The sequence below is a fragment of the Ornithodoros turicata genome, chromosome 4 (assembly GCF_037126465.1).
Source record: "Ornithodoros turicata isolate Travis chromosome 4, ASM3712646v1, whole genome shotgun sequence".
Taxonomy (NCBI): Eukaryota; Metazoa; Arthropoda; class Arachnida; order Ixodida; family Argasidae; genus Ornithodoros; species Ornithodoros turicata.
The window spans coordinates 60,726,637-60,741,935 of NC_088204.1; the positions used below are offsets into that span (position 1 = coordinate 60,726,637).

Here is a 15,299-nt window from a genome sequence, read left to right on the forward strand (position 1 = left end):
CCTTCAAGATACCTCGACGTCAGTGTTGGTGACACTGAATAGGGTGGTTCAGTCTGAGTAGAGTGCTACTATTGTAAAGTGTAAAGTGTGAGTATTACTAAATACTTACCTTCAAGACTGCGCTTCCACCATTATGCATTATGGTACTTTCGATTCGCACAAATATAACGTGGCGTTACACAGCCGCCCTATGCACTCGTGGTTTCAATACACTGTCCAGCTTGCTTTTCGATAATTAGAAACGAAATATCCTCCACGCGAGCCCACGACGACACTGAGGAACGTACTAAGTCACCCCAAGGACAGAACGCCACCGGAAGAAGAACGAGGCGTTGTATACAAGGTACCTTGTCAAGATTGCCCTGCCGTGTACATAGGGAGAAACAGGAAGGAAGACACGAGCAAGAATGAAGGAACACAGGAAAGATATCGAGAAATCAGCAACAAACCCAACAGAACTGTGTGAACACGAGCGCAAAACAGGGCACGTGTTAGACCTGGACAACCCATGCATTCTGGCGAAAGAGAACAAATGGGGTGTGAGGAGACAGCTTGAGTCATGGCACATAAAGAAAACAAAAGAAGCTATCAATCGACAACCAGGCCCCCTCCCAGAATGCTTCGCTCCTCTTCTACGTAAATACCGGGTGACGACCAGGACAGCGTCATTCTGATGATGGGACTCGGATGGGACCTGAAACGTTAACTGTTTTTTTTTATGTTTGTTGAAAGCCGGTGCGTTTCAAACTATTAAAGATGTCTACTCCCGGCAATTGGACTATATTCAGAGCTACTTATCCACAAAACACGAAGTGAATGTGGTGTTGTAAGGCACCAAGCAATAACAAATGACTTACCTGCCGACAGTCGTTGACCGGGTATCGGAAGCACGAGGCGTTTGGACTCCAGGGGCGGTCCCACAAAAGTACTTTGGGAGGGGGGAGGGTGGCGACATCTGCGAGCCTTTAGCCAGTCGCTATCCATTTGGGTGCGAGGTGGGGGGGAGGTGTTCTGGACACGGGCTCAACCTTTTCTCGCACGAAATCCTATCACTGGTAATCCATTTTAGGTATAGTGCCCAGCATAAAGCCTGTTGTACTCTACCTGGACCGCATTCATGTCGACCTAGCTAGCATCGAGCCGCATTGGTAGCAGGGTCGCGTCTGTTGTATGTTGCGGTCAGCGGGAATGATTGGTATATATGCTAGACGATGGGAAGTCTTATGAGTAACAAGTTTGGGGGTGCGCCCTCTTCGCTCTCTTTGAGAGTGTCAGAGGGAAAGAGACGGAAACTGGACCCGGCTATGGTTTTTTTTGGGGGGGGGGGGGCGAGCGCCCCCTACGCCCCCCCATCCTCCTCGGGACCGCCACTGTGGGACTCTTGAATCGTTCCTACACCAAGAAGCACAGCAGAAATGTTGCATAGACATCTTCCCTGGCAGCTGTGACTGTTCGAGGACACTGACGTGGTCCAGCCAGCGTTTTTAATAAGAGAAAATCGGAACTCATAGAGCAACCCAACCATGATACACAACATGATCCACCCGAGACGGACGCCGGAGACTCCGTGGACGCCGGTTCAAGTCGGCACAGCCGCCGCGTTGTCGCCTGTTTGAGCGCTCGCGAACAAATTTGAAAATGGCCAATCATCGCTCAGAAAACTAATTCATCCTCATGGGAACCAATCAGTAAGCACTAGCCACCAGATGTCGCCGTGACGTTAAATTTATGATGTTTTTTGACGTCCCATGACGTGAACCTCATGAAGTGCCTCACTTTATCCCGAAAATGAGCTCACGAGTTTTGGGCCCCTGTAGCAGCCATGTGAGTGGAAAAAAAGCACTCTGCGCTTGTTTTTTTTTTTTCGTCTCGTGCGACAGAATCTGTTAGATCAGTGCCATTCTTCTCCTGACCTGCCCAGACCTGTCATCACCCACTTAGACTAACCCTTAGCAATTTGTTGAGACTTCTCTCTGCATGCTTTACTTTGTTGACTCGTCCAGGTCTTGTCGCTATGAGCCCTATGAGAAGCATTAATGCCCGCGATTTGAAGAGGTTAGGCCTTTTACGATGGCAGTGTTCATATCCATGATTAGCAGTAGATGTTTAGAAGTGTACGTTCGCGATTAGCAGTGTGTGAAAATGTTGAAATTCTTGTGCGAGCATGTTTTTCGTTCGCTAGCGCATTTTTTTCTGTATTCCCCCGGAAGCCACCATGATGACAACGATGCTGCCACTTGACGTAATACTTTGCAGCCTGCCCGGTGTGACGCTTTGCTAACGTGATGATGGCGCCCATGGCCTGATGCTGTTACCGAACCTGGACTGACTCATTAATGAATTAAATGTGTATAGTAATGACTTTAATTATTAAATGAGTTTATAAAGTTTATTTCTGTGTTTATGCACTTCTCTTCATGTTCCTTGTTATAGAAAATGGCGAATCTTCATGATAGTTTGATATTTGTCTCCTCTTTTTCTTTGGAATGAATGTTCATTGAATTTTTTTATTGAAAATTGCATTCCACGCTTGATTATTGCATTTTTATTCGTGAATGAGCGATATTAAACGTAAAGTTGAAAATTAAAAATTGGGTGGAGGTGGGGGTTGAAAAATTGGGGGTGAGAGAGGGGGAAAGAATGCAGGAAGTTTCAAATTACTCGTTCAGTCGTATTATTTGCTTACTACATTCATGTAGGTTGTACATCGCCTGATGCAGGTTGTATGATACCCCAGTCTCTTAGAAATGGGTTTTACCGCATAGCACGCTCCTAGCCAACCATCACCCCGAATGACAACGTTCTTTCCCGTGATTTGATGAAAACGGGAGGCGGAGCGTGCTATGTGGTGAACCTCGTTTTTAAGAGTGTACGCATGGCACCATATTGGCTCCATAAATCAAGGCACGGAAGTTCAAAATATTATGCGTGTGCTCCTATACAGGTCATTTTCAATGAGTCAGCTGTTAGACATAAAAAATGAGACGTCTACTGTACGTTCAAAAATTACACATGTATTGTACGTCAAAAATTAGATGCCTACTGTGCAACGTCTGAGTGATGTCTTTGTGTGTGTGTGTGTGTGTGTGTGTGTGTGTGTGTGTGTGTGTTATCGCCGCGAAGCATCTGTGGCTATGAGCGGCGTAGAGACGTGGACAGACGGAGAGAGGACAGCAGAATTAAAGGAGTGGGGGACAGGGGGTTATGCGTCATGGGCCGACTTCAGGGGGAACTGTGCCGACATTCGTCTGGAAAGCTGAGGAACGTCTAGTAGATTACTTTTGTAGACACCTAAATAACTTACAGGGTGCAAGATGTCTATAAGATGTATCTATACGAAGCCTTAGTCCCAATGTTTCATCCTAGACATGTTTAGACGTCTATGATCCCACCATGCGCTGCCTGGGTCATCAAACTATGCAGTGTATCTAAACACGAACAACGGTCCGCGTATATGAGACCGAGTATTTTTATGCGCAGCTCTGAACTCGCAACGACTTCTCTCGATGCAGGTCGCTGGAGTCGATGACGTACGATGACTCTCATACGTTACAAGTCCCAGTCACGGGTCGCGCGAGTTGAACAAACGAACACAATATTCAGTTGTAAGTTGGCCATGTTGGACATGCAGAATAGGCTCAGTAGGGGCACTCCTGATTACTGAGCGGATGGATGGGGTATTGGAGGACTCTCCTTCGAAAAAAAACGCTGTACAAACTCAAGCGTTTTTATTGAGAGAACCTGCGTTCGCTCCCATGCAGATATATTCCTCAACTGTGATTGCAGTATATGCCATACATTCTGAGGTATTCCAAGGTGAAAGGGCTTTCTGTTTTCGGCTAAGGAAGTCTTGTATCACTAAAATGTGACTGTGACTGTTAAGCCTGACTCGCACTGTTGCGTTTACGGTTGCGCTTGCGTGTCACTGATAGCAAACCATTTCAACGGAACATTCTTCTGAATGAAACGAACGTGCACGTAAGACGCTGGTCGCAGCCGTCAACACAGTAATGGGAATCAGCCTTTATTGTGACGTATTTCAACTGGCCTAGCTTATCTATGCTGACAGCGCGTATTTCATGGGTGGTGTCGCGCAAAAAAAAAAAAAAAAGTACCGTTTTGTGTCGAGTCAGGTTTTACCCTACTTTCCTCCATCGCCCTGCTAACTGCTCTTGGGAAATTACGAAGCAAAACAATGGCCGGCTTCATGCCAGCTGTACATAGACTTCAGTTGTGACCTCCTCTCTCTCTCACTCTCAACCTGCAAATCGGAAGCGCCCTTTAGTATGGGTTTTGTAGCTGCTAGCATCAATAAGTAAGCTTCTAAAGCATTAGTTCTGCTGTCTTAGACTTTTTATGGTATTTCTATAATAGATTTCATACAGATATCGCCTCTCTGTGAAGTTGGCCCCTGTAATCACTACGAGCTACGTACAGTCGCCAGAAAAACTGCCCAACTGCTCAGAGCTGAAACACCCGGGCCTGGTTTTCAAAAGGAAACGCAGAGAGCTATTGGAAAAGAAGGTTGTAAAAATTTATACAAACGACCGGGAATTGCTTTAATCGTGGAATGCGTAGCTGGATGAAAGACTGTGATAGCGGAAAACTACGGACAAAACTGATGAACTCCTCTCCTGCACGAAATAATTTGATTTTGTCTATTGTGTTCCACTGAAAGGATATGTTGCTCAGAGAAGCACTTGAAGCACTCATCTTGTCAAGAACTTCCGCTGAAATCGAAAGCATTGTTTCACAACATCCGTTTCACGATTTCTAGCTTCTGATTTATTGAAGTCTGGTTTATATGATAGCAGCGTGTCGTAATAATTGATTTTATATGCTGCTCTATGCTGACAGCAAAAGATGTTCACTTTGTACGGATTGTTTTTGTCGTTTGTCTTATGTCGTGGTTCAACAGGTAAGACTTCTTTTGTGATATGTGTGAAGCTTATGGAAATGTCATTAGTACCTGCTATCTCTGTTTGAACGTTTCGGTGATATCCTTCGTTTTTGTGGAAATTGTGCGCATAATAAATCATCCAATAATTCATTACCAAACTGTATAAGCGGTCACTATTTTGTGCAGGGGTTGATTTCCATCAGCCTGGGAGTTGTTCGCGCTGCAAAACAGGGGGAAGGATGTTTATTCCAAAAAGCACTACGAAACGCTTTTGAATGCTGGTAACGCTATGAACCCCATAGGAGCTATGAACTCTACCAAGCGAGCCCGCCGACTGTGTCGGCCCCAAACGGCGATTTCAACGTGTTGTCTGTGACACCTCTTGTATAGGTGAATTTGATAGGTGCGTATCTTCAGCACATAGCATGTTCCTGGCCGAATGACGACGTTCTCGCACATGATTTGTTGATAACGAGAGGCGAAGTTTATTATGTATCTATTATGCGCGGCTACAAAATGGGCTACGCCTCCCGTTTTCAACAAATCAGAGACAAAAACGTTGTCATTCGGGATGATGGTGTGCTGGGAGCGTGCCATGTAGTGAAGTTCATCGTGAAGAGGGTAAAGTAGAATGCTATGTGTACCTCCGCGTTGGCGTCTGATTGGGTGCTACAATACTTCAGATGACGTAACGATGGATAGAGGTATCTGGACGGCGGTCGTGTACTCGCCCGAATACGACACAGAGTCCGTTTTTGCATTAACGCTGCACAAGTTATGAAGGAGAAGAATTGAACAATAGATTGGTTAATAGAATTACGAAGCGTAGGAGAACAATATTACATCTATTAAACCCGTAGCTAAATACATGCAGATAGGAGTTCTTACCTCCTTAAGTATTATTTGTTTCTTCAGCTGGACCATTGATCGGTCTCTGGTGTTACCAACCCCACCATTTGCATATGTTAGTTGTGCTGACTTATTTCCCAAAACGCATTCCAGTGTAACTAGTTATCGCCTGGTGCTTAAGTAACTGTAAAATGTAACCGTAATGAAGTTACTTGGGTATCGCAATATTTTAAGCGCGTCAGTTCTCTAGGGTCATTTTGTCGAGGCTTCCAATGGCCTACCGCTTTTCCCAATCAGTAATTACACGACTTTCGTCATCTCAGAACGCCCTTAGGCTTGTAGCGGTCTCTCGACGATGAAGATGTTAGGAGCATCTTCCCGGCGCGCGTTACGAGCACGAGCTAATAATAATGTTGCCGTGGTGTTACACGTAAGGTTTACGTGCACACGCAGTATGGCGACATGTTGCACGTGCCGCAGTGTGGGACTGCGGATAATTTCGACCACCTGGGGTTCTCCTGACTTGCGCCGGAAATCTCCGACACACGGTGCTGCACTCTTAAAAATGAGTTTCACCGCATAGCACGCTCCTAGCCAACCATCATCCAAAATGACAGCTTTCCCACCCCTCATTGGTTGAAAACGGGAGGCGGAGCCTATTTTGTGACACTTATGCCGTTCATAATTGTCACAAAAATGGCGTACGCCTCCCGTTTCCAGCAAATCAGAGGAGAGAACGATGTCATTCGAGATGATGGTTGGCTAGGAGCGTGCTATGTGGTGAAGTTCTGTTTTAAGAGTGTGGAAGCAGTGTTTACCTCCCACGCAATGCCGCCGTCCTCGAGCTTGAGATAATTTGCCTCGATTAAATCAGTGTTCCCTGGACAATGTCCAGTGAACAATGCGCCACTTTTGACGAAGAAGAAGAAGCTTGAGCTACGAAGCGTGCCGATTACCATTGCGATTTCAGTTGGCTCATCGGCTCTCGCCGAATAACGACGATTTCTTTTGAGCTCTCTCTCTCTCTCTCTCTCTCTTCGTTCGTTGAGCGACGAACGTCGCGGCGCGTCAAGAAATCAGCCTTCCCCAAGCAACAAACAAAGGTTGGGCTAAGCTTGGCAGTAGTTAGGCTGGCCTACCTGGCCTTGGTTGGTACATAATCCGAGACAGCAAGCTTGTTTCTTGATATGAATCTGTCCCGCTGCCAAGGACTCGCCAAGCACTGGCCAGCCTATATTGTGTCAAGATACAGACCACAGCATTCCTGCGGTATCGCTCATATTCATACTCAATTGTCTCGCGGCGTGTGGTAGCGATTTATGATTCTTTGTTTGTTGCTCGTATTTCCCACAATGGAAAGTGAGCACGGCGTTCTAAAGAACAAAAAACACAACGGACAATGTGCACGTAGTTTCAAAGTGCACAAAAAAAAAAGCATGGGAGAATCATAAAAGCTTGCAAGATGCCCGAGACCACAAGGACCAAATAGCTCACGAAGGAAAGCAATTGTATTTGTGTATTGTCATCAAGCAAGAGGACTACCTATGGAGGTAGCCCCTTTTACACGAATTCTATTTTACGTACCAGATAACAACGCTCCAAAGGGAGATTGCTTTTTGTACATGCCATACCCTGCGAACAGTCCTGAAACTTCGGAAGAGTCGCTACGGGGGGGGGGGGGGGGGCAGTACAGTCCTGGTGGGCTTACTAGAACTTGATATGCCACTCACCTTGATCATGATCAAAGAGCCGAGTCGCTGTAAGCCAGCGGCAACAGCACTCCACTCGGACCCAAATAATGACTGCTCACGGATGAAATGTGCACGCAGCCCTGCTCTCACTGCCTGAAAAATAGCCATGCTCCCACCATCTGAGCCACCAAAGGCAGGCGGCACCGGCGAATCCAAATTTGGAAGTTAATTTCCGAAATCAGCAATGCCAGTTGCTTCCGCTCTGCGCGTACGACCGGCAACGGCTCCAGGCACCTTACGGCGGCCCAATCAACTGCTGGGAGCCCAAATATTTGCGCCACCCTACTCCACAGTAAAAGCGGAATACGGCACCGCAAAAAACAATGTTCCGCTGTCTCCTGAGGAAGAACAGATACTATACGAAGTGTGTTCAAAAAATACACGGACTGTTTGAATTGCACGGCTCCAGTTAGTTCCAGGGGAATACGCTTGGTGTCGCTAGATTTCTATGCATCAGCTGATGAAACGCCATTCTCTGATTGGGGAAATCTTCATTTGTTGGTTAGCTACGCTAGTTAGTGTTTCGTGAAGTCTGTTCTTTCCGTTTGTCGGATTTCAGAATGAATGACCTGAGGGAGCAACGACTTGCTGTGAAATTTTGTGTTAAACTTGGAAAATCTGCGACTGAAACATTTGCTATGCTCAACACGGCTTACGGTGATGTTGCTATGAAGCGTACGGCATGTTTCAAGTGGTATGAACGTTTTAAGGGTGGTCGACAGTCGATTGAAGACGACGAGCGTCCTGGACGTCCTTCCACGTCAACTGACGACCCACACGTCGACGAAATCAACACCCTGGTGCAGGCAAATCGACGTCGAGCCATCAGGGAGCTTGCTGAAGACTGTGGGATATCAGTAGGACCTTGTTAGGAGATTTTGACCGAAAAATTGAGGATGCACCGCGTTGCTGCAAAATTTGTGCCACGACTGATGACAGACGACGAAAAAGCCAATCGCATCCAGGTTTGTCAGGAACTGCTTGATCGTTCAGAAGAAGATGAACACTTTTTGTCAAGGATCATAACAGGTGATGAATCATGGGTCTACGGTTATGACATTGAAACGAAGGTCCAATCGTCCCAATGGGTGGGTGAAATGTCCCCCAGACCCAAAAAAGCTCGCAAAGTTCGATCCAATGCCTAGGTTATGCTGACGGTTTTCTTTGATGCCAAGGGTGTTGTTCACCATGAGTATCTCCCCCAAGGCTCCACAGTGAATCAGACTTACTACATTGAAGTTCTGAAACGTCTGAGGGACGCCATCCATCGCAAAAGGCCATAAATGTGGAGGAGTGGCGATTGGTTTTTCCATCACGACAACGCTCCAGCCCATTCAGCCCTCAGAACTCGGGAGTTCTTGGCAAAACATTCGATCACTGTTCTTCCCCCCCCCCCCTATTCACCTGACTTTGCTCCTTGTGACTTTTTCCTGTTCCCAAAACTCAAAAGACCCTTGAAAGGAAGAAGGTTTGAGACAGTTCCCGAGATTAAAGCAAATGCGACGAAGGAGCTGAAGGACATTACAAAAGAAGCGTACCAGGACCGTTTCAACAAGTGGAAACATCGTTGGGATAAGTGTGCCCGTTCGGGAGGGGAGTACTTTGAAGGGGACCCGGACATGTAACTTGTAAATAAAGTACATTTTGTTTTATGACGTCGGTCCACGTACTTTTTGTACACACCTCGTACATAGGTTGCCTCGCGAGCTTTCACAAATTCGAGGGTCCTGTTTGCCTGTTAGTCAAAATGAAGGGTGAGGGGTCTAAGTTTAATTCGATGTGTGCACACACAACACTGAAATGATGAATTGCTTGCAGTATTGACTCATCATGAAGACATGTAAAGAACGTCTGTGTTTCTTACCGCTTTTGGTTTGAGACATTCACCTGGTTCATCGAAATTCAAACTCATGAACAGCTACACCATTCAGCGTTACCCTCTACCCAAGGCGACACACCAAGATTGAACCAAGCTTGGCAAGTGACATTGTAGATATTATGCAGCAAAAAGACAGGGACACACATAGAGGAAGACACGCACGATGACTGCAACCGTGTTGCAGTCATCGTGTTGTGTCTTCCTCTATGTGTGTCCCTGTCTTTTTGCTGGCTAATATCTACAATTTCACGTTACCAACTACCCCAACTATCAACAGTGCTTGGCCAACGAGCTTGTTTCTTGGTACGGACCTGTCCCCTGACCGACGGCTTGCCAAACATCGCTCTGCCTATCACTATACAACATTGCGCGAACATCGGCTGGCCGAAGGAGTCGTTGGCCAGCTGTCATCCGACTTGTTGCCAACCGTCGGCCATCGGACATGGCTTGCTTGGGTCGTCACCCCCTGACCCCGCCAGATCCTGTTGCCCGGCTGAGAAGACAAGCGATTGTCGTTCTTGTGGGAAGTGCAGAACCTTGAGCTAGTTATATAATACATAACTGAAAATTGCAACGAGGCACCGATCACACGGGGCACCTTAAATAAGTATGCATAATGTAAAAACCCCGAGAAGAGGGAACACGAAGGGACAGACACAACACGAAGTCTCGCTTGCTTCCTAGCCATTTTTTCATCATCATAAGTATGTTGTCCCGTTTCGCCCGTTGTTCGTACACTTCATTGTGAACTTCGCATTTTTGTAGTCGGTCTGGTGCAAAGATGCCTTTATTAAAGTAATTCCCTCCACACTCTTACAAAGCCTCCCTTGACATCCATCGTAGAGGATTGAATGGACCTTTTCTTTCCCCGGGCTGTCGACCCGCAATTCGCATGAACCTTTAACACGTGATCCCTACCCTTTAAATACGGTGTCAATGATGAGGACGGTGCAAAGAAGAAGAATAGTTTCTGTTCGAAATATCGGTGGCTCTCGTCCTGAGGCACTTCCGTTCATACTTTCTTCCCGGTTCGCTGGATTTTCTGCACTGCTATGTATAGATCGGGGCTTTCTTACTTTCTGCAACAACTTTCAAGTATATGAAAACGGCTAAGAAGATTCCATTGGTCTTGGTTGTGAGTAAGCAGGCTGTATAAAATGCTAGAACAGCGTTTGCCATTGCTGGCAGTCATAACCGAGCTAGGATAAGACGACGTTTGAAGCTTGATGAGGATACGACACCAGGTAGCATAGGCAATATGCAATCTGCAGGATGTGAGGCAATGTTACAATAGAGTCACTAAAAAGCGGTACAGAGTATCGAATTCTTTTTCCGCGCCGGTGCCGCCGTTCCGTGTCCGCCATTGGGCCGATCGTGTCACGTGGTTTCTCCTTCCAAGAACGCATCGTCATTTTGAGTCCCCTCCATCCATGGAGGTAAGAAACTAAGGAGAGGGCTAAAAGATCGGAAGGCCGTGGGACCCCTCTAGCGGTCGCTCCTGGCAATACCACGCCCATCTAGTTGCCCGGTCACGTGATCCCCACATGTTTCGGCGTTATGGCGGTCTGCGCGGAGGCTTTCAAGTTTAGCAAACTTCATCTTCAGCAAACGCCTTACCTTCAAGGAGCCCATTCGCACAATACTTTGAAGGTTATGGGTTGTTTCAACATTTGCCGCGTGATAAATCGCAGCAAAATAGCAAAACAGAAGACAAGCCAGGCAATGTCACGATGACGTACGTATATCTTCTAGGGATTTAGTGATCCATTGCTTCCACACTGAGATGATCTATCTTGTGTTTCAACGGGTGTGATAACTTCGAACTCCAAATATGTTATGAAAGCGGAAACAAGTTATTCGGCCGCAGCTCGTCTCTGTATTCAGGTAAGATACGCCGCGGACATGGAGGACGCCATGTTTTATGACGTCTTGCCGTGACGTTTATGGGTCACGTGTGCGGGCAACTAACCACAATGCCATGCGCGGGTCACAGCACGCTCGCTTGCATTGGGAGAGGCGCTTAGGGCATCTCCTTAGTTTCTTACCTCCATGCCTCCATCCAAAACCGGTTTCCTCGGTTGCGAGTTGGCTCGACAGCGCGCAGTTCTCCGGCGGAGAAGGCGGAGATTGGCGTCCCATTGCTGTACGACGCAGCCGCGCCGGACACAAGATGGCGGCCACGCTCGCCGGCGTGGCTCAGTGTCGCTACTCTGCTCCTTATTAAGTGACTCTATCAAACACATGGACTCTATATGGTACGAATGACAACGTGCCCTGAAAAGACGGACGCTCGTCTTTCGGCGAGTAATCTTATGGGTATACATAGTGCTCTGAGGAGTACAAGGCGTGTCATAATTTGCTCGTCAAATAGCCATGCTAGCCTTGTAATGTATCGGGACAGAATACGCCCAATGGATTTTCCTCACGGTATGTTCATTGTCTGCAGCAGTGGAAGAAGGAAGGATAGTGTTCCCTCGCATGTTGGAAGCCCGTGCTGACCGTGGACAAGACAGAGTGCTCAAAATCACGGACGATTTAGTACTGAACCTCCAGAGTGCTAATGCATACTCGGAAAATTTCCTCGTTCGAAGTCACATCGACGAAAATACGGTGCAGGAGGACTACGTAAGTTACTCTTGATTCTTCCGTTGATTAGGGAAGGAAAATGTGTTTGGCTCATGTCGTAACCGTTCCAACGGGAGTTACTTGATGAGAAAGAACGAACTGATAAAAATATTATTGGTTTGCATCCGCGAGCTGCTTTTCGATTCAAACAGCATTCTTCATGTTAGTTGAACGCTCGATATTATTCTGTGTACATATATTGTACATGGTGTCAGGGTGATTTGTCCAAATGGAAAATAAATCACCTCACAATTTGGAATTTTTTGGACGTTTTGCATGTCGTAGTTATCTGAGGTACTGAAATTCCTTGTGTTTCACAACGAGACAGTCAGATGTTGAGATTCGTGAAGGAGATAATGTTTGGAACAACTCTATAAATTCATTAAGGCAAATATGCTTGACGGATACCATATGAGTTCAAACAAATGGGACACGAGAAAGCGAGGTTGGAGCGCTCACCAAGCCGCTCGTGCAACTAAAGCAAAGAAATGCCTCGCCGGCTGTATACGAGCTATTGGTAAAGCATTGTTGTTTATTAATTGCGTTAACAGGTTCAGATGTTGTTCTCTTTCAAAGAATTACGAACCTCGCGTGTGGCAGCACACCGGCACGTTGTTTCAAATATGTGCTGATCTTGTGGCGCAGAAATCTACCGCTGCGAATTTCCTGCAGCGAGAGCAAGCTGTTCACTTCGATCGAATTGATCAGCGCTATCTGATAATATTCGGAAAGGCCATGCCCTATAGAGGATTGTACGCCTTTGAGAACCTGCTAAAAATGCAAGCACCTTAAATAAAACGTCATTGGAGAATGACTGTCTCGATAAGTAATGCAGAAATTGTATATATTTCTTCTTTTCCTTTCTTTCTTCCTAAATTACGTATCAATGTACTAGTGTTACTCGTGTAATACACAGTAGAATTAGTATTATGTATTATAATACATCAGGATCAACGTATTACGTATTAGTATTATAATACCGATTTCTTTAGAGCATTATGTATTGGTATTATAACACAAAATATGAGTATTACTGCCCACCCCTGATTTTTATCATATGCTTTTTGCTTTTATCATTTGCTTTTATCATATGCATCATATGATTTTTATCATCCAACGCTCGCTTTCCGCATGTCACGAAACACCTCTCGTCATGCTGCATTATGCAGATGCTGCATTAATCTACTGAATGCGCCTCGATGTGGCCTTTACAGCTCAGTGGCGTTACCGCTTGAGGCGAGGTGACTCTCCCACCTGCTGCCACTGTAGTGTTATTGAGGATCTGAAGCATATACTTCTTCATTGCTCCCACTACCAACCTTCCCGAACCACACTCTCCGAGTCTCTTCGCCAGCTGGACTCTCGCCCCTTCTCCCTATCGAAATTGCTTGGTCCCTGGCCTAATCCAGCCCAGCAACGCTCTGCGCTTAAAGCTCTTCTGACATTTCTGGACACCATCGGACTTCGATCGTTATTGTGAAGGGGCTCGTTATTTTATTCCCCCCATTCCCACCAGCAATGGGGTAGAGTATCGCCTGTGGTGATGAACCTCCCCACTCTCCAAAGCCAAAAATAAAGTTGTTGTTGTTATCATATGCTATGGCCCTTGTCCACGTTGACGTGTACATAGATGCGAGCCCGTAAGCGAGGAGGATACACGTGCCGAAGAACTCTTGTTGCGGAAATAATAAATTATCCGCTCTGTGGAAAAGACAGAACTGAACTGAAGCTGCAGTACTGTCGCCACTGTGGATTTTCTTTGAGCGGAGGGGGAAAAAGAGACACTCATCAGCTCTCGCATCTGGACCGCACACAGAACAAAGGACGTAAGATGCATAGATACAAAACACTAACAGCTGTGCAGGCCGCCTAATGCCATATTCCCACGCAGCGATCCGGCGCGGCATACAGCCGCTCCGTTTTTGTACATCTCCTTTCTTCCGCACAAACAGCAGCGCTCTTCCCCGCTGGGTTCTGTACTGGCTTGCAGTTTAAGTACGCGTCCCGGGGTCCTGAGATTTGGTGGGAAAAATCATGAAATCTCTGGATTGAGAAAAAAAATCGCCCTGGGTTTATCACACTATTCCTAGCCCATTGTATTTGCTGTAAAAACAGATCGTTCGAGAAATTCTAAAATTATTCTAAAATGTTATTTCCTTACTCATTAGTTACACTCTTGCTTGTTTGTTTGTTTTCAGTTTAGGGCAAAGGATTACGAGCAATACCTGTTTCACGATCCAGGCAACAAGGCGTCGGTGGCGGTGACCGAGCGCGACGGACTTCAAGTGGTGAGTATATTCAAATGGCATTTTTCAAGAAGAAAAAAAACAACCTACCAAAACGCAGTAACGAATATTGTCCCCTGATAAGCTTTAGTCTGAATGCGCCGCTCCATGAGATCGGCTGTTGATTTATAGATAAACAACATAAATATTGATGATGATGAATGGGGAATTTCGCCACATGCGGCGCGGTGGTTTATAGAAAGAGTCTAATTCCAAATAACTTATTTACTGTGTTAGCTCAGGGGTCCAGAGAGTATTACGTGAGGGAGGTATATGGGAACACAAAGAAGAAAAAGTAAACGCGATAGATGTATAGAAAATTGTCCGGGGCAATTCCTGAATACAGTGACCGCGGCCAACGCCTGTGGAAAATAATTCCCATGTATCACAAAGGAGGTAATGCTGGGTTATGATAGGGAGGCGCTTGCAAAGGATAGTAGAACCCGGGAGAAATATGTTTGGCGCAAATCGTCAGCGCGATTGTTAGAATAATGGTAGAGCTTAAAATATAAACAGAGCCCAACCTGCTTTCTATACGTAGCCAAAATATAATCAAACTCAAACTCAAATGTAGAAAATTCAGCGAGGACAAACAAGGGGACGAGAGCCACCGATATTTTGAAAAGAGAGCGTCCTCCTTCTGGGCACCGTCCTTATCATTCGCATAACATTTAAAGGGTGAATGATGACGTGAAAAAACGTGTATGGGCATTATAGGTCAGCAGCACGCGTGGATGGGAAAATCACTTCTACAATTAAGGTGAACAGCCCGCGTACAGCCAACAAAAAGTTTAACATATGAAATGCTACGTAGATCGGTACGAGTAAGTGTTACAATCAACCGGGTAGGTCTATTTTGTGGCGCTTCAAGCATGGAATTTAGGCATTTAATGTGGATCACGGGTACCAGCCGCTAAATCAATTTTTAAATTTCTCTCGAAGCATGCAAGTGAGCGGCTCGCTTCATTAGTAATGGCGTTAAGAAAGACCTGAGGTAAGATGCATATACA

The 15,299-nt window shown here is 46.1% G+C and overlaps 1 protein-coding gene across 2 annotated transcripts in view; it reads left to right on the forward strand.

Annotated features, from left to right (window-relative positions):
- The first annotated feature begins 4,810 nt into the window (after positions 1 to 4,810).
- The window catches only part of LOC135391644 (venom metalloproteinase antarease-like TtrivMP_A), a 74,420-nt gene continuing 63,931 nt past the window's right edge, over positions 4,811 to 15,299 (forward strand). The window contains exons 1-3 of one of the 2 annotated variants that reach the window (XM_064621970.1): positions 4,811 to 4,918; positions 11,826 to 12,004; positions 14,203 to 14,292. In XM_064621970.1, the coding sequence (XP_064478040.1) occupies positions 4,864 to 4,918; positions 11,826 to 12,004; positions 14,203 to 14,292 (324 nt within the window). In that variant the 5' untranslated portion in view covers positions 4,811 to 4,863. The remainder of the gene's footprint in view (positions 4,919 to 11,825; positions 12,005 to 14,202; positions 14,293 to 15,299) is intronic. The other variant, XM_064621971.1, reaches the window with a different exon arrangement.